Source organism: Ornithorhynchus anatinus, chromosome 13 (genome assembly GCF_004115215.2).
Source record: "Ornithorhynchus anatinus isolate Pmale09 chromosome 13, mOrnAna1.pri.v4, whole genome shotgun sequence".
Classification (NCBI taxonomy): Eukaryota; Metazoa; Chordata; class Mammalia; order Monotremata; family Ornithorhynchidae; genus Ornithorhynchus; species Ornithorhynchus anatinus.
In genome coordinates this window covers 20,893,469-20,914,808 of record NC_041740.1, presented here as the reverse complement: position 1 = coordinate 20,914,808, position 21,340 = coordinate 20,893,469, and the positions used below count along the sequence as shown (strand labels likewise).

Sequence of the window (21,340 nt, the reverse complement as noted above, 5' to 3'; positions counted from 1 at the left end):
GACACAGGTGATTGGCCAGACTATTCCTCTGGGAAACGGCTGTTCTGATCTGGCAGAGAACTGTTGTCTTTGAAGTTTGTTTCTCTTCGATCCTATTACCGTGCGGGGCTAGATAGGGCTTCAACCATTAAATTCCACTTCTGTCTATTTGGGAAGACAGAAACATGCGCGAAACTTCCCGCGCTAGGGAAGACCCGGTGTTTGTATGGGGCAGTGGTTGTTGTTGCCCAGCAGAATGAGGACTGGATCGATAGACTTGCCTCTATCAATCAGTTGTATTTATTGAGCGTTTAGTGTGTGCAGAGCACCGTTCTAAGCGCTTGGGAGAGTACAATATAACAGTCCTGCCCTCAACGAGCTTTCAGTCTAGAGGGTGAGACAGACATTAAGAGAAGTAAATAAATTATGGATATGTACATAAGTCTCCTGCGGTTGGGGAGATGCTTAGAACAGTGTTTTGCACATTGTAAGCGCTTAAGAATTGCCATCATTATCATTATTATTAAAGGGAGCAAATCGGGTGAGGCAGAATTAAGTGGGGAAAAAGGAAATGAGGGCCTAGTCAGGGAAGGTCTCTTGGAGTAGATGTGCCTTCAGTAAGGCTTTGATGGTGAAGAGAGTAATTGTCTGTAGAATTGTCTGTTCCAAACCAGAAACAAGACGAGGGCGACGTGTTGGCGGAGAGATAGACGAGATCGAGGTTCACTGAGTAGGTTGGGGTTGGAGGAGCAGCGTGTGCGGTCTGGGTTGGAGAAGAATAGCGAGGTGAGGTAGGAGGGGGAAAGGTGATTGAGTGCTTTAAAACCGACGGTGAGTTTCAGTTCATTGTGGAGGAGGATGGGCAACCACTGGAGGTTCTTGAGAAGTGGGGAGACATGGACTGAACGTTTTATGTAGAAAAACGATCCAGGTAGCAGAGTGAAATGTGGACTGGAGTGGAGAGAGAGGAGGCAGGGAGGTCAGCAAAGAGGCTGATACAGTACTCAAGGCAGGATAGGTAAAGCGCTTGGATTAACTTTGTAGCAGTTTGGATGGAGAGGAAAGAGCAGATTTTAACGGTCGTGCTGGTCGAACGGACAGGAGTTAGTGATGGATTGAATATGTGGGTTGAATGAGAGAGAGGAGTCAAGGATAATGCCAAGGTCATGAGCTTGTGAGAAAGGAAGGTTGGTGGTGCCGTCTACAGTTATGGGAAAGACAGGGGAGGGGACAGTTTGGGAGAAAGATCAGGAATTGTGTTTTGGATATGTTATGTTTGAAGTGATGGCAGAACATCCAAGTAGAGACATCCTGAAGGCAGGAGGAAATGCAGAGAGGGAGAGAGATCAGGGCTGGAGATGTAGATGTGGGAATCATTCAAAAAGAGTTGCTAGTTGAAGCCTTGAGATTTCCAAGGGAGTGGGTTTATATGGAGATTAGAAGAGGATCCAAAAATGAACCTTGAGTGGCTCCCAGAGTTAAGAGGTGGGAGGCAGAGGAGGAGCTGGCGAAAGAGACTGAGAATGAGTAGCCAGAGACAGGAGAAGAACCAGGAGAGAACAGCGACAGTGAAGCCGAGGTTGGATAACGTTTCCGGGAGAAGGAACGGTCCACAGTTTTGAAGGTAGCTGAGTGGTCGAGGAGGATTAGGATGGAGTAGAGTCTGTTGGATATGGCAAGAAAGAGATTATTGGTGAAAAGGGAGGTTTCTGTGAAATATAAGAGCCAGAAGACAGATCGGAGGGGGTCAAGCAGAGAATCGGAGGAGAGGAGTTGGAGACAGCAGATGTGGACAACTTGCTCAAGGAGTTTGAAGAGGAATAGGAGGAGGGAGATGGGGTGATAACTGGAGAGAGCCGGTGGGGTCAAAGGAGAGTTTCTTTAGGGTAGGAGAGACATGAGCATGTGTGAAAGCAGTGGGAAGCAGCCATCGGAGAGTAAACGGTTGAAGATGGCGGTCAGGGAGGGAAGATGGGTGGGGACAAGTGCTTTTATAAGATGCAAAGGGATGGGTTTGGATGTGCAGGTGGAGGGGGTGGCTTTTGAGAGAAGGTGGGAGATCCCTTGAGGTCCTGCTGAGAAAAACAGGAGAGTTGAAGAGGAGGAACTGGAGAGGGGCAGGAGAGATTTTAGGGAGATCCCACCTGATAGTTTCAATTTTCTCAATAAAGTGGGTAGCAAGTAGGGGCAAGGGATGAGGGATGGCGGGCAGACAGCGGGTTGGAGGAGAGAGTTAAACATCTAGAACAGCTGGTGAGGGCAGTGGGTATGGGGGTGAATTGGAAGAGGGAACCTAGCAGGGCAGCCGGAATCAATGCCCACCATTTCCCAGCAGGATCAGTTCTGATTTAGAATCAAATTTCTACAGTAGCAGCCCAATCCAATCAATCAGTGGTATTTATTGAGTGCTTACTAGAGAAGCAGCGTGGTTTAGTGGAAAGAGCACAGGCTTGGGAATCAGCGGTTGTGGGTTCTTATCCCGGCTCCTCATTATCATTATTATTACAGACTGATTGTGTTGGTTAACGTCCATGTCCCACATGGGACTCGCAGTCAGTCCCCATTTTACAGATGAGGTAATTGAAACACCCAAAAGTTAAGTGACTTGCACAAGGTCACACAGCAGGCGAATGGCAGAGCCGGAATTAAAACCTGGGGCCTTCTGACTTCGAGGCCCGTGGTCTGACTAAGCCATGCTGCTAAAAAGATGTTTGATTTCAACTGTGGCTTTTGATTTCCTCTGAAAATCATTAGCTTTGCTATCAATCAGTGGAATTTATTGAGCGCCTACAGATTGCTCAGTAATGCCAGCAGATATGATCCCTGCCCGCACAGAGTCTAAAATCCAGTGGGGAGGACAGACCCTAAAATAAATTACAGGGTGGAAGAAGCAATAGAAAATATACTATGGGTCCAAACCTCTGAGCTGCCCATTGCAGATAATGTTTTCTCTTTTCCAACACCTTTGCCTATTCTCCCTCCTGCTTAGACAGGAAGAGCCCCATGTGGGATTTGAACCCCAGCACTCAGAACAGTGCTTGACATATAATAAAGTGCTCAGTATATCTGTAATTTGTCAACGTAGGAGAGGGCAGGAAACCTGCCTACCAACTCTGTTACATTATAGTCTCTCGCGTGCGTAGTACAGCGTTCTTTGTCATCACCACCATCATTATCAGAAAAGCAGAATGGGGTAGTGAATAGAGAATGGGTCTGGGAGTCAGAAGGTCATGGGTTCTAATCCTGGCTCCACATCTTGTCTGCCGTGGGACCTTGGGCAAGTCGCTTCACTTCTCGGGGCCTCAGTTACCTCATCTGTAAAGTGGATGTTGGTATTTGTTAAGCGCTTACTATGTGCAGAGCACTGTTCTAAGCGCTGGGGTAGACACAGGGAAATCAGGTTGTCCCACGTGGGGCTCACAGTCTTCATCCCCATTTTACAGATGAGGGAACTGAGGCACAGAGAAGTTAAGTGACTTGCCCACAGTCACACAGTCACACAGCTGACAAGTGGCAGAGCTGGGATTCGAACTCATGACCTCTGACTCCAAAGCCCATGCTCTTTCCACTGAGCCATGCTGCTTCTCTATAAAGTGGGGATTGAGACTATGAGTACCAAGTGGGACAGGGACTGTGTCCAACCCAATTTGCCTGTATCCACCCCAGCGCTTACTACAGTGCCTGGCACATCGTAAGCACTTAACAAATCCTGCAATAATAGCAATAATTATCATCAATGGTATTTAGTGAGCGCTTACTACATGCAGAACACTGTAACAAATGTCACTTTTGACCATTCCATCTTCCCCATCCTTTCTTCTCCTTCTTTCCCTTCTTTAAACGCTCTACCACCCACTCTAGATTCAAGTAGCTGTCATCTCCTGCCGCCCAGGTCCCTCCTCCAACTTTCTGAGCCATTTTGATCCCTTTCTCAATACAGCAGAGTTGGTAGTCACATTTCCTGCCCACGATGAACTTAAAGCCTCGATGGGGAGATGGACATCAGTATAAATAAATCAGTTAGAGAGATATACCGAAGTTCCGTGGAGTGAATACCGAATACTAGTCTGAGGCTGAACACCCATCCAAGGCAACAGAGTTTACTGGTTTGACTAGTTTGGGTTCTGTGTTTTCTTTAATAAAAATTTAAAAAAATCGAGTCCTGTGACGAAGCTTTATCCAAAGGCAAACATCCAGCGAGGCATAAAATTAGCTCTTTCTGTTGGCACGCCTAAGAGCTGGATCTTTTTCCCTCAACGATTAGTTTTTTTGTAATTTATAAATTTTGTTTTGGGGAATTATCATGCATACCGTCAACACTCCCAAATAAATGCTCTGTCACATGGTGTTCAGCTTTGTCCTTGAAATTGAGGAATAATCTCTTCTTGAGCTGCGTGTGTAACTGCCATTAATTTTGATGGAAGTCATTAATGTTCATGAAGAGAAGGTTTCTCAAAGTGTTGTCTGTATGGAGAAAGCCTATAATAATAATAATGATAATGATAGTATCTGTTAAGCACTTACTATGTGCCAAGCACTGTTCTAATTGAGAGCAGAGAAGAATGTTTAAATACCATTTTCAGTTACTAGGCAGGCTATTTTAAATTTTTATATGAAAATGGTATCCCAAACAAGATGATTAGATTATAATAATCCAATTTTTACAATGGAAATACGATCAAGGGTTGCTTAATTTTCCAGCCTCAGTGTCAAGCATGACTTAATAAGATCCCTGAATGAATTCCTTATGTGCATTTGTATGGAATATCCTTAGGTGATCCAAAAGAACTTTATGGTGGGCAGGAGTCTACTGGTTTAAAGAGCAAGGAATGCCATCTTCTACATGGGCTCTGATTTTCAGTATGGCCTTATCTTCTCTGTGTTTCAGTTTGCCCGTCTGAAAATCTGATTTAAAATATACATTTGGAAAACCTCCAGTAATAATTTGACCCATAATTCAGTCTGCAGTGTACGATCCATACAGGCAAGTCAAGATCTACCCAACTGGAGTCGTCCTGATGAACGCAACTGGGGACAGATGGTTGCTAATCTTTGCAGGAAGCAAGTTGAGATGTTATTTCCCACCTCCGTTTCTACTGATTTATATTTTACTTTCTAAATTTAGAGTTGTCCTTTGAATTCACCCATGAAGTTCACCCGTGAGTCAGTGTGTGTGCATGTGTTTTCATGTGTGTGCATGTTATGTGTGTGAAGGCCGATGGGAGATCCACAGTCCGGGCCCCATTGGACAAACAAAAAAGTCATTCCTTGTTGGCTCGTCGTATTTAATGTTGGACGCTCCCGGTGATATTTTCTCTTCGACCCCCATGTCTCCCCTATTCTAAACAAAAAAACAAACCCATGACCCCACAGTTCCATCCTATTATCACCCCATCTCCCTCGTACCATACAGCTCTAAACTCCTTGAGTGAGTTGTCTACACCCCCTGTCTGAAGTTCCTAGATTTTGGGTTGGACATGGTCCCTGCCCCACGTGGGGCTCACACTCTCAATTCCCATTTTACAGATGAGGTAACTGAGGCACGGAGAAGTGAAGTGACTTGCCCAGGGTCACACAGCAGACAAGTGGCAGAGTCGGGATTGGAACCCATGACCTGCTGACTCCCAGTCCCATGTTCTAGCCACTGTGCCAGTATTTGTTAGGTGCTGGGGTAGATAAGAAGATAATCAGGTTGGACACAGTCCATATCCTACGTAGGGCTCACAGTTTTAATTCCCAGTTTACAGATGAGGTAACTAATAAATAATAATAATCATAGTAATAAGGGTATTTGTGAAGCACTTACTATATATCAAGCACCGTACTAAGTTCTGAGGTAGAAACAAAATAATTGGGTCCCGCATGAAGCTCACAATCTGAGTAGGTAAGAGAACAGATCAAAACAGAGAAAGGAAAATGAATCTTCATTTTCCAGATGAGGGAACTGAGGCCCAGAGAAGTGAAGTGACTTGCTCAAGGTCACAGAGCAGACAAGTGGCAGAGCCGGGATTGGAACCCAGATCTTCTGACTCACAGGCCCCGGCTCTTTCCTCTAGACCTATCGGGGGTATATTCATTTATTCATTCACTCGATTGTATTTATTGAGTGCTTACTGTGTGCAAAGCACTGTAATAAGCGCTTGGGAGAGTACGCTCATCTTCTAGACTGTGAACTCCTTGTAGGATGGCATCAGCTGTACCAACCCTGATGTATTGTACTCTCCCAGGCGCTTAATACAGTGCTCTGCACACAGTAAGCACTCAGTACCACTGATTGAGAGGACGAGAGCTTGGAAGAGGCTGCTTGGGTGAAAATGAAGGGGCAAATCTGAGAAACTGTGTGGAGAAAGAAGAGGCTTATTGGGTGCAGAATACTGTACTAAGCGCTTGGGAGAGTACAGTATAAGAATGAAAGACACACTGCCGCCCACAACAAGCTTATGGTCTAAAGGGAGGAGCAGACATTAATATGAATATATAACATTACAGCATATGTACATAACGTGCATAAATACGAGCGGCGCTGGGAGGGGGCGGGGGTGAATAAACGGAGCAAGTTAGGCGAGTTAGCAGGGATCGTGTCCAGCCCGATTTGCTTGTATCCATCCCGGCGCTGAGTACGGTGCCTGGCACATAGTAAGCGCTTAACAAACACCATCATTATTATTATCATTATTATGTACCAGACCACAACTCTCCCCATTTTCCAAGCTCCCTCCGGAGTCCGGAGTGAGCAGTTTGAAGGAAAACAGATTGCTCCATCTGGAAACAGGGCTTCCCTTTCATGCGTATAGATTCTTAGGGCTACTTGATAGAAATTTTGGCTCCCTCTTATAAAGCCGGAAATCACAGTGAATGAGTTACATCCTGCCGTTTTCTTGATGTTGTTTAAATCTAGTGTAGTTTGTCCTTAGGGAGGAAGCCTTTAGTAGAAGCCCGGTCATCGTTCCAGAGTATATCTTGATGTATTACGCAGTTGTGGGTTTATATGTGTGTCTTCTTGGCTCAAGGCAACGTGGTCTAGTGGAAAGTCTTTAGACCTGGGAGTCCAGGGAAGCCAGGTCCTCTACATAATAATAATAATGTTGGTATTTGTTAAGCGCTTACTATGTGCAGAGCACTGTTCTAAGCGCTGGGGTGGATACAAGGTAATCAGGTCGTCCCGCGTGAGGCGCACAGTAAATCCCCGTTTTACAGATGAGGTAACTGAGGCACAGAGAAGTCAAGTGACTTGCCCAAAGTCACACAGCTGACAAGCGGCAGAGCCGGGAGTCGAACTCATGACCTCTGACTCCGAAGCCCAGGCTCTTTCCACTGAGCCACGCTGCTTCCCCAATGTCCCTGCTGTGTGACCTTGGGCAACTCACTTAACTTCTCTGGACCTCAATTTCCCCATCTGTAAAAAGGGGATTAAAAAGCCATTTTCCCTCTCTTTTAGGGATCAGGTCTGACCTGATTTCCTTGTATCTATCTATCCGAGTGCCTAGGACAGCACTTGTCACACTAGAATCATAATAATTATTGTATTTGTTAAGCACTTACTATGTGCCAGGCACTGTACTAAGCACCGGAGTGGATAGCAGCGTGGCTCAGTGGAAAGAGCGTGGGCTTTGGAGTCAGGGCTCATGAGTTCGAATCCCAGCTCTGCCACTTGTCGGCTGTGTGACTGTGGGCAAGTCACTTAACTTCTCTGTGCCTCAGTTCCCTCATCTGTAAAATGGGGATTAAGACTGTGAGCCCCACGTGGGACAACCTGATTCCCCTATGTCTACCCCAGTGCTTAGAACAGTGCTCGGCACATAGTAAGCGCTTAACAAATACCAACATTATTATTATTATTATTACAAGGTTGTACACAGTCCCTGTCCCATGCGGGGCTCATAGACCCATTCCCCATTGTACAGAATAGAGAAAACAGAGGAACAGAGAAGTAAAGTGACTCGCCAAGGTCACACAGCAGACAAGTAGCGGAGCTGGGGTTAGAACCCAGTTCCTTCGGATTCCCAGGCCCGTGCTCTTTCCACTAGGCCATAGTGCTTCTGTTGGTGTCCGTTCAGTCGTGACCCTCCAAGCAAAGGATGCCTCAAGCACCCCCTCCATACTGCTGGGCTGACTGAATTCCAGGACTTTGTTATTGATAATCTTGACCTCACTCCAGCACAGAATCGATAGTGTTCAGATGGTGACCTGCCTGATACCTGTGTGATGGCCAGACGGTCTTTAGGGAGGTATTGTTATAGAAAAAAGTGGAGGGGCAAGGTCTGTTAAATTATATAAACAGGTATTGGGAGATTATTCTTTATGGACAAATAAGATTGGCTGTGTCCTTTAGCCTCAAAGCATGTTGTGACCAGGGAATGTGTCTGTTTATTGTTATATCGTGCTCTGTCGAGCGCTTAGTATGGTGTTCTGCACACAATAAGCGCTCAATAAATACGATTGAATGAATGACGTGTGTGTACGATTGGTCTTTGAGTTTCAGTTTTTCCCCTGGACGGGGAGAGAGTGAGCCAGCAACCTTCCTTCGGCTGCCAGCCGGAGGCTTCTTGCAAGCTGTAAGAGTGGGTTTGGATGCCATACTGCTGCTCCCAGTTTGCTTTGGGAGCATTCATTTGTTCAATCATATTTATTAAGCGCTTTCTGTGTGCAGAGCACTGTACCAACGCATGGGAGAGTACAGTACAATAAAAAAACAGATATACAGTCCTTTAGACTGTAAACTTCTTATGAGCAGGGCCTGGGTCTACCACTCTGTTGTAGTTTGCTCCCCCGAACACTCATTACAGTGCTCTGCACACGTGAATTGATTGATGGATGATTTGAGCGCACCCCAGTTTGGGCACTAAACCTTTTGGACCTAACAAGAATAGGTGGCGAATACTAGCTGAGGCACGTTTATCAGGGCAGTTCCTACCCTTCATTCATTCCTTCAGTCGTATTTATTGAGCGCTTACTATGTGCGGGGCACTGTACTAAGCGATCGGGAGAGTACAGTATAACAGGAGCCTCTTTAATAGCTTGCTGTCTTTAGCCTCTAGACTCTAAGATCACTGTGGTCAGGGAATGTGTCTGTTTACTATTATCCTGGGACACTGGTTTATTTTCATTTTTAAATTGCCTGGGACAGCCCATAGGAAATCAGTTCTGTGTTCCAGCTAGCTCAGGAATTCATTCATTCACTTCACTTGCATTTATTGAGCCCTTACTGTTCTAAGCGCTGGGGGGGCAGGGACATACAAGGTAATCAGGTTGTCCCACGTGGGGCTCACAGTCTTAATCCCCATTTTACAGAGGAGGGAACTGAGGCATAGTGAAGTGACTTGCCCAGAGTCTCACAGCTGACAAGTGGCGGAGCCGGGATTGGAACCCACGACCTCTGACTCCCAAGACCGTACTCATTCTGCTGAGCCATGCTGCTTACTCTCCCAAGTGCGTAGTACAGTGCACTGCACACAGTAAACGCTCAATAAATACGAGGGGTTGATTGTCCTCTCATTAGGCGTGATTTTTAGTTAACCCACTGTGATCTTTGCCATCGAATCACACTGGCACTACTTGTGGCCATATTAATGTCGCAACTCTTTCTTGACCCCATTCAATCAACTCTCCAACCCCATCCCTCAACCAAACAGCTGAGTTCCCTGTCAGCTGTTGAGAGGATTGCGGAAAGGATTCTGCAAGGCCTTACCCTTCCCTCTCCTCCCTCAGCGTATTACCTCCTTCGAGTCCCACGGCTGGAGGAAACGGGAGACTCCGAAGATTCCCTCTCGACCCCGAATGGGAATGCCGAGCCCCCCCAAGCCCTGGTGGAGTGGAGGTGGAGGTGGTGACGTGCCTGAAAAGACGCAGTTCTTAAAATAACTGCACAAAGACCTGCCCACTCGAACAAGTGTCTGATGAACTTCAAGCTCGGAAACTTCAGCTATCAGAAGAGCCCTCTGAAATCGGGCGAACGCCAGGGCGGTCATTTCCCTGTGGTTCTCGGGTGGGAAATGGAAATATGCGAGGAGTGGGAGGAAAATATTGGGACGGCAGATACACGAATCCTTTTTAATGCTAGTTCTCAGCCCTGAAATGTTTAGGGCACTGTGCGGAGTTAAGGCAGTGGTGAAGCGTTCCTCAGACATGAATGGGCGGCGAGTAGAAGTTTGGGAGCCCGGGGGGAGAAAGAAGGGGGCAGGGAGGAGACAAGATGAAAGGAGAGGGTGGGAAATTTTGAACTCGGTAGAGCCATTTAAGGGCCACCCCCGGGTGTCATTTGCTTGTATCCACCCCAGCGCTTAGTACAGTGCCTGGCACATAGTAAGCACGTAACAAAAACCATCGTTATTATTGTTGTTATGAGGAGAGGGGTTTGGTGTCACATTATGGCCACGAGAGCTCTTGCTTCCAGGATTTTGACCCTAGTAACTGTGGGACCTAACTGGAGCGGGGAAAGCCAGGGTAGTTTCTGGGAATTTTCCCAAAAACAGCAAGTTTGTAGGCATTTCGGTAGAAGCTGGAATTGTGTACAATTACAGGCTCCTACCAAACTGACTGCAAACATGCTGTAATTTCGTAAAGCCTCAGGGCAATTAGTGTAGAACATAAAGCCATAGGAATTGCCATAACTAAATCAGACCTTCAGCCCAGGATTCTGTTGACAGTATAATGGGACTCGGTGTAGATAATGATTAAGGATCAACTAGCTAACATCCCTTTCCATCTCTAACATTCCATCTCTAACTTTCCTTTAATAATTTTGGGCATCTCATCCCTCAGTTGGTCGTATTTGAGCCCCTACTATATGCAGAGCACTGGACTTTATGCTTGGGGCTGTCCAAGAGAATTATTAGACATGATCCGTGCCCTCAAAGAATTTATAAACCAGTCGGGGAGACTGACTCAAAATAAGTGTAATCAGTCAATCGTATTCATTGAGCGTTTGGAAGAGAGTAATAAAACAATGTAGAAGACACTTTCTGTGCCCACGGCCCCAGTGAGAAGGTTGGCATTACAGGAGCGAAGGGTGCGGACTGGGTTGTAGTGGGAGAGCAGCGAGTTGAGGTAGGAGGATCGAGGTGATTGAGTGCTTTAAAGCCAAATAAGGAATAATAGAATTTAAGGATAGGCACTGAAGCATTATTTGGGGCGGGGTGGGGAGGATGGTTTACATGTTTAGGTGATGTGAAAATGCTGAAGTAACAGTCAAGGGGAGATTGGAAATTAATCAGGGAAGGCCTCCTGGAAGAAGTGTTGTTCCGGAAGGGCTTTGAAGTGGGGGATGGCGAGGACCTTGGAATGTTGTGGAAGAAAATGATTTTATCAAACCCGCTGTCAAATTGACATTTATGAGTCTGCACAGTGCACTCTGTAAACAAATTCCATTATTATTCTCATTATTCGTGTTTATCAATCCTTCACTCAGTCAGCAGCGCGGTCTAGTGGAAAGAGCTTGGGCTTGGGAATCAGAGGATTTGGGTTCTAATCCCTGATCTGCCACTGGTTTGCTGTGTGACTTTGAGAAAGTCATTTAACTTCTCTGGGTCTCAGTTTCCTCAGATGTAAAATTGGGATTTCAGTACCTGTTCTCCCTCCTATTTAGGCTGTAAACCCTATTCAGGACAGGGACTGTGTCCAACTCAGTTAACTTGACCTCACCCCAGTGCTTAGAACAGCGCTTGACACGAAGTAGGGGCTTAACGAATACCTTAGTAGTAATGATGAGCACTCCATCACCTTGCCCCCTCCTACCTCAATTCGCTTCTCTCCTACAACCCAGCCCGCACACTTCGCTCCGCTAGTGCTAACGTTTTCAATGTGCCTCGATCTCTCCCGTCTCGCCGCCGACCGCTGGCCCGCGTCCTGCCTCAGTCCTGGAACGCCCTCCCTCCTCAAATCCGCCAGGCAATTACTCTACCTTTCTTCAAAGCCTTATCGAAGGCACATCTCTTCGAAGAGCCCCACTTTTCCTCATCTCCCACTCCCTTCTGCGTCACCCTGACTTGTTCCCTTTATTCATCCACCCGTCCCAGCCCCCCAGCACCTACATACATATCTGTAATGTTATTTATTTCTATCGATGTCTGTCTCCCCCAGCTCTAGACTGTAAGCTGCCTGTGGGCCGGGAATGTCACCGTTTATTGTTGTATCGTACTTTCCCAAGTGATTAGTACAGTGCTCTGCACACGGTAAGCACTCAATAAATACGACTGAGTGAATGAATGAATAAGCAGAGGAGGGCCAGCAGCATTTCAGAGCCCACATGCCACCAGGGCTGAGGAATCAGGGTTCCAATCAGCTGTCCCACTGCCTCAGAGCTAGTGGAGTTCTTCCACTCTTGGGTGGGGATTCGCCCCAAGGCCCTGGTAGAGTCCAGCTGAGGATAGATTAGGCGAATTAATGTGACCTACCGTAAAGAACACAGGCGCGGGAGTCCAGAGACGTGAGTTGCGTTCTCGTGAAATGCATAGCTCATGAGTATCTCTAAGAACAAATCAGATACTTTCAGGGTTTTTTTTCCTTCTCCTTTCAAACAAAATCAGTGAGCACAATCCAGCTGTGGAAAAGTAGGATGATGCCTTTGTGGAAGTAAGCACAACTGAATGGATGGGAAAATTCTTTATTACAGGATGTCACTGGAGGCTAAAAGGAATGGCTTAAAACAGCAACGGACAAAAGCAACTGCAGTACTTTGAAAAACAGTCACAGGATCATTCATTTCCAGGGAGTGCTACTCCCCAAAACCCAAGTTAAATGTAGCCGGCTTACTGAATTTAAAAATAAACAGTGAGAGAGTCCAAACAGGAATAGACCGGGCTGTTAGAAGAATCCTATCATGCTTGGTGTCGCTCCTTACGAGTTCTCATTCCGAGAAACAAGGATATGAATCTTTTATCTTTATGTAGCACTGTTCTTATAAAGCGTGAAGACGACAGCACGTTTCTGTTAAGTGTGCAGAAACGTGCTTCTCAGGGGCTCACCGGGAATACCCAGGTAAATGCTCTAGAACCAGCATGGCCTAGTGGAAAGAGTATGAGCCTGGGAGTCAGGGGACCTGGGTTCTAATCCCGGCTCTGCCGTTTGTCCGGGGTTCGACCTCAACTTCTCTGGGCCTCAGTTTCCTCTTATGTAAAATGGGGATGAAGACTGTGAGACAGGGACTGTGTCCAACCTGGCTATCTTATATCTAACCCAGCACACCGTAGTAATAGTCGTAGCCTGGCACGTAGTAAAACGCTTACAAAATACCTTAAAAAATGACTTAGGGCATATAATTAGGTATCAGCAACGATGCTAACTGATGTTTACCCTGTCACATGCCGTAAGAAGGGGCCCGTACATCCTACACCAGGGCGCCAGGGCTTTCTATTGTAAGCTTCTTGGAGGGTAGGGGATCCCATCTTCTATTTCGATTCTACTGTCCCAGTGCTTAGTACGGTGCTCTGCACATCTGGCTTAAAATGACCCCAAAGAAAGACTCCAGTGAGACCAAGGTGGTGGAACAACTGTTATGCTGCTCCGGAAAGATCTTATCTGTGTAGTTTAGTCAATCGTTCAATAGTATTTACTGAGCACTTACTGTTTGCCGAGCACTGTATTTAATGGGGAGCTAAAAGACTGTCTGCCTCTAACTAGCTTTCATTCATTCAGTCGTATTTATTGAGCGCTTACTGTGTGCAGAGCCCTGTACTAAGCGCTTGGAAAGTACAGCAATAGAGAGAGATAATTCCCTTCCCACCACAGGCGCACAGTCTAATGTTAACAGTGATCGGATCTCTCCCAGAACTCTTCTTTCCGGAGTTTCCTTGAGCTGTTTTTCTCCGTCTGCCTGTCTCCGTCTCTCCTTTCTCAGGCAATCATCTTTATTGAGCGCTTGCACTGTACTAAGGGCTTGGGAAAGTACAGTAATAACAGAGTTGGTAGACACATTCCCTGCCTACAATGAGCTTATAGTCTCCATCCTAGTTCCTATCCCCCCTTAGGTGGTTGTTGCTCTCCAGACTGTAAGCCCTCTGGGGGCAGGGAGTGCGTCCTTCGACTCTGTTGTACCGTTCTCACCCAAGTGCTTAGCGTACAGTGCTCTCCACACAGAAAGCGCTCAGTAGAGAAGCCGCACGGCCTAGTGGCAAGAGCCCAGACTTGAGAGTCAGAGGTCACGGGTTCTGGTCCCGGCTCTGACCTTGTCTGCTGGGTGAACTTAAGCGAGTCACTTAACTTCTCTGTGCCTCAGTTACCTCATCTGAGGTAACTAATGGAAATTGAGACTGTGAGCCCCTTGCGGGACAGGAACTGTGTCCAACCTGATTGCCTCGTATCTACCCCAGTGCTTAGAACAGTGCTTGGCACATAGTTAGTGCTTAACAAATACCAGAATTATAATTTTTATTACCACTGATTGATCACCACTCCTCTCCCTTCCTCTGTTGTCATTCATTCATTCAATCACATTTATTAAGCCCGTACTGTGTGCAGAGCACTGTACTAAGCACTTGGGAGAGTACAGTGCAACAATAAACAGACACATTCCCTGCCCACAGTGAGCGTACAGTCTTTCCCCTTGCCTCCAAGAAACATGGCCCTCAAACCATCTCATCTGGCCTATTACGTACAGATCAATAATCCAACCGCAAATCGTTTGCACGGTGACTCCGAACGGGATCCTCGAGTAACCACGGTAACCTTCCCAATAAAGTATTACCGTTCACCATCTAAGGAGAAGGCCAACTGAACAAACACATTTTTGAGAGTTTTCAGATGGCTGTAAAAGTTGTTTTTTTTTAAACAACAGACTTTTAGTACGGTCCCCTCCGGAAAACTAAACTTCAAAAGAACTCTCCAGTTCGGAAAGCAGCATTTTTCCTAGAGCAACAGACTTCTCCGGAGTATAATACGTGGCTTCTCCCTTAGGAAATGAACTGTGGTTGGGCTCTCATTATGTTGTTTGCTTGCAATCGGCGGTGAATGTTTTTCTGCAAGCTAAAATGACTGTTTGTTTATAGAAATAGCCCTTTTTGAGATTCTATCGCTTTGAATGAATTTGGTGAATTAGACCGTGTGTGCTAATGATAATGTCCTCTCCCTGTCAGAAACATTTATTAGTGCTTGCCTCACACCACTCCGGTTCCAACATGTCCCGATGGTCTGATTAGCAACAGTGATAATGCTGATTGTCCTTAAGGTTTTCTAGAGCCAAAGGATACTGAAAAGATTTTAAATTTCCTGCCGGGGGTTGAAAAAGAAAATCAGTTGGCGTGGTGGTGGGGTTTTTTTTTTTGGTAACTTTGTTCCAACTCATCTCCTCTGTAGGATTTTCCTCAGAATTCTAGTTCACTGGACAGAGACTTCTTTGGGATAGATCTAACTATGACCCAAATAGATTAGTTTCTTGGTTTCCTTGAACACAGTAAGCGCTCAGTAGATACAAATGAATGAATGAATGAAAAAGGATTAGAACCCAGGTCCATTCAAACTATACACCTGGCCCAGAGATGGTAATGGTTTTCCTATTTGCCCGTCTTTGCAATATTTCCTTTTTGTTTCTAGTAACACTGAAGACTTTTTCATTTGCACGGTGTTCTGTTAGTGGAGTTCCATACATTTTCTTTCAATAACCGTAGTATTTGTAGGGGTGCTGAATCCCCAAGTACATTACAGTACGATGGATCACAATCTAGTCCTCTTAGGGATGAGAAGATTGAGACCCAGAGAGTCCAAGCATCTTGTCCAGGATCACACAGCAAGCCAACAGCCGAACTGAGAAGCAGCGCGGCCTAGCGGATAGAGCACGGGCCTGGGAGTCAGAAGGGCCGGGGTTCTAATCCCGGCTATCTATTGAGCGCTTACCGTGTTCAGAGCACTGACCTAAGCGCTTGGAAAGTACAATTGGGGAAAAGATAGAGACAATCCTTTCCCAACAACAGGCTCACAGTCTAGAAGAGGGGAGACAGACAAGAAAACACAGACAAGCAAGTAGACAGGCATCAATAGCATCTGCTGCGTATCTGCTGTGTGACCTTGGGCAAGCCACTTAACTTCTCTTATTCATATTGTCTGCCTCCCCCCACCAGACTCTAAGCTCGTTGTGGGAGAGGAACGCGTCTGCTGATTCTATCGTGTTCTCCAAACGCTTAGTACAGTGCTCTGCATATAGTAAGTGATCAGTAAATATGATTGATTGATTCTCTGTGCCTCAGTTACCTCATCTGTAAAATGGGGATTAAGATTGTGAGTCCTTCGTGGGACAGGGACGGTGTCCAAACTGATTAGCTCGTATCTAGCCCAGCGTTTAGTACAGTGCCTCACATAGTAAGTGATTAAAAAATACCATTGAGAAAAAGGCAAACGAAAAAAATAACAAAACCGAGGCTAGAAGTCAGCCTGTAGGCATTCCTTTAGGCCACTCGACCTCCCCGAATACCAAATCTGGTTCCTTCTCATTGCAGAGGTGACGCTGAATGTCCATGTGAGCGATGCCAGCACCCACCAGCCAATCCTCGATGCCTTCGTGGAAATCTTCACCAATCAAGTTTCCGTCGCCTCTGGAAGCACGGGAGCAGATGGCATCGCTTTCATTAAGTTTCAGTATAAATTGGGCAGCCAGCTGGTCGTCACAGCTTCCAAGCACGCCTATGTCCCCAACTCGGCACCGTGGAAACCCACCCGATTACCCGGTAAGAGTCCTTTCTCGGCGTTCTGAGGAGGTGGTTTCTCCTGACAGAGGGAGCGGAGAATGAAGCCTTTCCTCCTTTGGACTTCTGAGGGCCACGAAGAGAAGCGAAGGGCGGATTTCATCGGGACTTCCCAGTGCCTTCTCTGGAACGGGAAGTTAAGGACTCTGCTTTTAGCTCTAACGGGATTCAGAGGGGAGTTGGGGTTGTACAGTGGATATTTCCCGTGTGGTGAATTTTAACCCTTTTCCAATTTTGTCTGAACTGCTATTCTCACTGGGTCTCTCATCGCCAGTTTAGATTTTCATTCCCTCGAGTCCCCCTCCTGCGCCTTTCCTCGCTGATCTCTAACTGTAACCCAATCCGCCCACTTTTTTCCTCTATCGCCAACCTACTGTCCGTACCTCGATCTTGTCTACCTCGGTGCCGACCCCTTGTCTACCTCCTCCCTCTCCGGCTTGGAACTCCCTCCCCCTTCGTGTCCAACAGACTACCTCCCTCCCCATCTTCAAAGCCCTTCTAAAATCACGTCCCCTCCAAGAGTCCTTCTCCAACTAAGCCCTCGCTTCTCTATCTAAGCGCCCCCTCTGCATTGCCTGTAATAATAATGATAATTATGGTATGAAGCGCTTCCTATGTGCCGAGCACTGTACTAAGCACTGTGGAGAGTACAGGATAAGCAGATCAGACACCACCTGTCATCCATGTGGGAATCCCGGTATGGGTGGGAGGTACTGAACCCCCATTTTACAGGTGAAGAAACTGAGGCACAGAGTAGTTAAGCAACTTGCCCAGAGTCACACAGCAGGAGAGTGACTGAGCTGGGATTAGAACCCAGACTCCCTGTCTCCCAGGCTCATATTCTTTCCACCAGACATTGTTTCCGCCCGTTCACGAGGGTCTGGTCCCCTTAAGCATTTGCTGCTCACCCTTCCCCAGTCTCACAGGAATTATGTCCGTATCCATCTGTAATTTATTTTAGTGTCTCTCTTCCCCCCGCCTCATCTGTGGACAGAAATCTTTTGTACCTACCGTTTGGTATTTTACTCTTCCAAGCGTCCCGAGGGCTCAATAAATTCTCTGAGCCGAGGCCCCAGGAAAACTAGGTTCCGTGGAATCGCCACAGTCCTTTCACTCAGGAAAGCACCTAACCGGTGGTGTTAATGGTAAAGGACAACCGCACTTATCATGTAGTCGGGAGGCGAGGTCTCAGACAAGGTGGGCAGCAGAGAATGGTAAGCAACCTTCCCATCTGGTGCCTTCCTGAGCCATTTTCCCAGAACGAGAGGAACCTACGCTGAGACTCCTGAGATTGTTCCTCATCTGCCGGCGGCCTGCTTAAATCTCCTCCGTGACGGATTCCCTACGTCTTCCCCTCTGCCTCCCTCAGCGTCGTTACCCGTGTTAGCAATTTCGGAAAGATGTGGTATTCCTTCGGCGGAAAGGCAGTGTAGAAGAACTCCCAGAAAGGAAAACACTTTCTTTTTGCCTCTTCTGCCAAGGCAGCCCGAGGGTAGGGGCAGCTCCCCCAGTTTTCAAGGACCACCCCCCTTCATTTCAGACGTATCGCTGACCTACAGCCCACCTTCAAATCTAAGAGCTGTGCCTGAAACACGGAAGAGACCGGGAACGTAGTTTTGCGTGAGTAGCCTTCATCCAGTCCTAGAAATGGGTTTGTGCTGTGACTCCAGCGTGCTTGGATTAGCAAGAGAGATCTGATCTTCCCTAAGTGGGGAAGAGAACCTATCAATCAATCATTCTGTGGTATTTATGGAATGCCTTCCGAGTGCAGGGCACCGTACTAAATGCTTGGGAGAGTTGGTAGACACATTCTCTGCCCTCGAGGAACATAGAGTATAGCGGCCAAGGCAGATATTAAAATATATTTCAGATGGGGGAAGCGGCAGAGTGAAACATAGGTACTTAAGTGCTGTGAGGCTTTGGCGGTGGGGCGAGTACTTGATAAAGAGCAACCGCAAAACCTTAAATGACCGATACTTTCGAGCCCAGAGTCTTAAATCTTCAGATTGGAAGCGTTGTTTGGTTCATGTGACTCAGTGATTCATATTAAGACTCTGAGCCCCGTTGTGGGACAGGGGCTGTATCCAACCTGAGTGGCACACAGTAAGTGCTTGACACGCGGTAAGTGCCTAACAGATGCCATCATTGTTATTATTACTATTATCACTGTATCATTTTTTTTAACTCGGCATCTTTGGTTTTTTCATGTCATTTGGTCTGTGCCCCAACCTGATAAACGTCTGTCTATCCCAGCACTTTAGAACAGTACGGGATACATAGTAAACACTTAACAAATACCATTAAAAAAACAAATCTAACACCTCTCCAAAGGTGGACAGCTTTTAAAAGAAGACTTCATCTCTCTGATGACATCTTCTCAGGGAGAATGGTTATCCCCGTCCATGGTATCTGTCGAGCGTTTACTATGTGCAGAGGAGTGTACTAAGGGCTTGGGAAGTACAATAAAACAGAGTTGGGGCACACATACGTGCCCACGGTGAGCTTACGGTCTAGAACGATAAGAAGTTACCAGTCTCCAAACCCTCTATCTAGTTAATATGGGCAAGGGGCACAGCATTGTCCACCCATCTTTCGATTTTATCTATTAAATCCTGGCACTCCAAAACTGTATTTTACCATCATCTTTGTGCAGGGTTCAGTTTAGCAAGAACATAAGTGAAAAATAGGTCTGGAAGGAGGAGGATCTCAAGGTTTTTTTTCCCCTAACATTACCAATCTGTGGTTTTTCTTGAACATAGAAAATAAGTGCCTATTCCTAAAAGCCTGAAGTGAGTTAAAGTCTAAAATTACCTCTCCCTGTGAAATGGAAAAATGCTCGTTCTCTGATAGCTTCTGAAAGTGTACATTAACCAGTTGGTTGACAGCATAGCCAGATTAAAAACAGGAATCGAAAACACTACTGTCAAAGCATTTAAAGCTGTAATGTCGGCAGGCGGCTGGGTCTGCCAGAGTCACTGTAGCCTATTCAGAAGGCCCTACTAAAATTATAACTCCTCCAGGACGCCTTCCCTGAATAACTGCTCATTTCCCCACACTACTGACCCTCCTTTCTTTTTTTTATGGTATCTGTTTAACTCAGTAAGTATCAGGTACGGTATTAAACGCTGGAGTAGATACAGGCTAATCAGATTGGACGCAGTTCACGTCCCACATGGGACTCACAGATCTTATCTCTGTTTGACTGATGTGGTAACTGAGGCACTGAGAAGTTAAGAGACTTTTCCAAGGTGACACGGCAGACAAGCAGTGGAACCGGGATTAGAACCCGGGTCCTTCTGACTTCCAGGCCCATGCTTTATCTACTGGACGATGTTGTTTCTTTACACTTACGCATTTTAGTCTGTGCCCTAGACACTTTGATGCTCACCCAACCCCCAACCCCACCGTCCATATGTACGTACTCTATACCCTACTCCTTATCCTGCCTGTAATGTATTTTAATATGTACCTCACCCACTAAAGGTTGGGGATTGTGTCTACCAACTGTACTGTATTATACTGTATTATACTCTCCTAAGTGCTTAGGACAGTGCTCTGCAAACAGTGAGCACTCAAATGCCATTTTTTTATGGTATTAAGTACTTACTGTGTCAAACGCTGTTCTAAGTGCTGGATTAGATCATTTAATTAGGCAGGACACAGTCCCTGTCCCGCGTGGACCTAAGTAGCAGGGAGAACAGAAGAACTGGAGGCCCAGAGAAGTTATGTGAGCAGCCCAAGGTCACACAGTAAGAATCACGGCACTTGTGTATATTGGTACATATTCATTATCCTATTTATTAGTGATGTGTATCTATAATTGTATTTATCTGTTTTGATGCTATTGATGCCTGTCCACTTGTTTTGTTGTCTGCCTCCCCCTACTAGACTGTGAGCCCGTTGTTGGGTAGGGATTGTCTCTATCTGTTGCCAAGTTGTACTTTCCAAGCGCTTAGTACAGTGCTCTGCACACAGTAAGCGCTCACGAAATACAAGTGAATGAATAGATGAATGAAAGTTGGCAGAGCGGAATTAGAACTCAGATCCTCAGACTCCCAGACCAGTACTTTTTGCACTAGGCTAAGCTGCCTCTCAGTGGATAAATTGATTGATTGGAAAGCAATGTAACGAAATTCAGCATTGATATTACCGGTCAGAGGACATCTTGGATGAAAAGTCTAATCGTATAATAATTATAATATTTGTTAAGCGTCAGGCACTCTAGTAAGCGCTGATATACAGACATCCTGAAATGTAATTGTCTCCCCTTTGTTCTGGCAGTTTTTTCTTCTCTAAGTCTCGGTTTGCTTCCGGAACGATCAGCTACTCTAATGGTGTATGAAGACGTGGTTCAAGTGGTCGCGGCCTTTCAAGGTATGCTTTGCCACTGAAGGACTAAAAGAGATATTTTTGTTTGTTCGTTGTTGTTTTTATGGTATTTGAGAAGTGCTTACAACGTGCCAGGCACTGTACTAAGCGCAGGGGTAGATTCAGGCTAATCAAGTTGGTCACAGTCCCTACCCCACTTGGGGCTCTCAGCTCTATTTTTACAGAGCAGGCACAGAGAAGGGAAGGGATTTGCCAAGGTCACGCAGCAGACCTGGGATTAGAACCTGGGTCCTTCTAACTCCTTCTGAGCTCGGTTCTCTCCCAGCTTGGTTCTCTCCCGGCCCGGCGTTCGGGCTACGTTC

The 21,340-nt window shown here is 46.3% G+C and overlaps 1 protein-coding gene across 1 annotated transcript in view; it reads left to right on the top strand.

Annotated features, from left to right (window-relative positions):
* The window catches only part of LOC100077392 (protein FAM171A1), an 81,184-nt gene that overhangs the window by 32,703 nt on the left and 27,141 nt on the right, over positions 1 to 21,340 (top strand). Inside the window, 2 exon segments of the mRNA XM_029078435.2 lie at positions 16,404 to 16,631; positions 20,931 to 21,023. Coding sequence (XP_028934268.1) covers positions 20,981 to 21,023 — 43 coding nt within the window. The 5' untranslated portion in view covers positions 16,404 to 16,631; positions 20,931 to 20,980.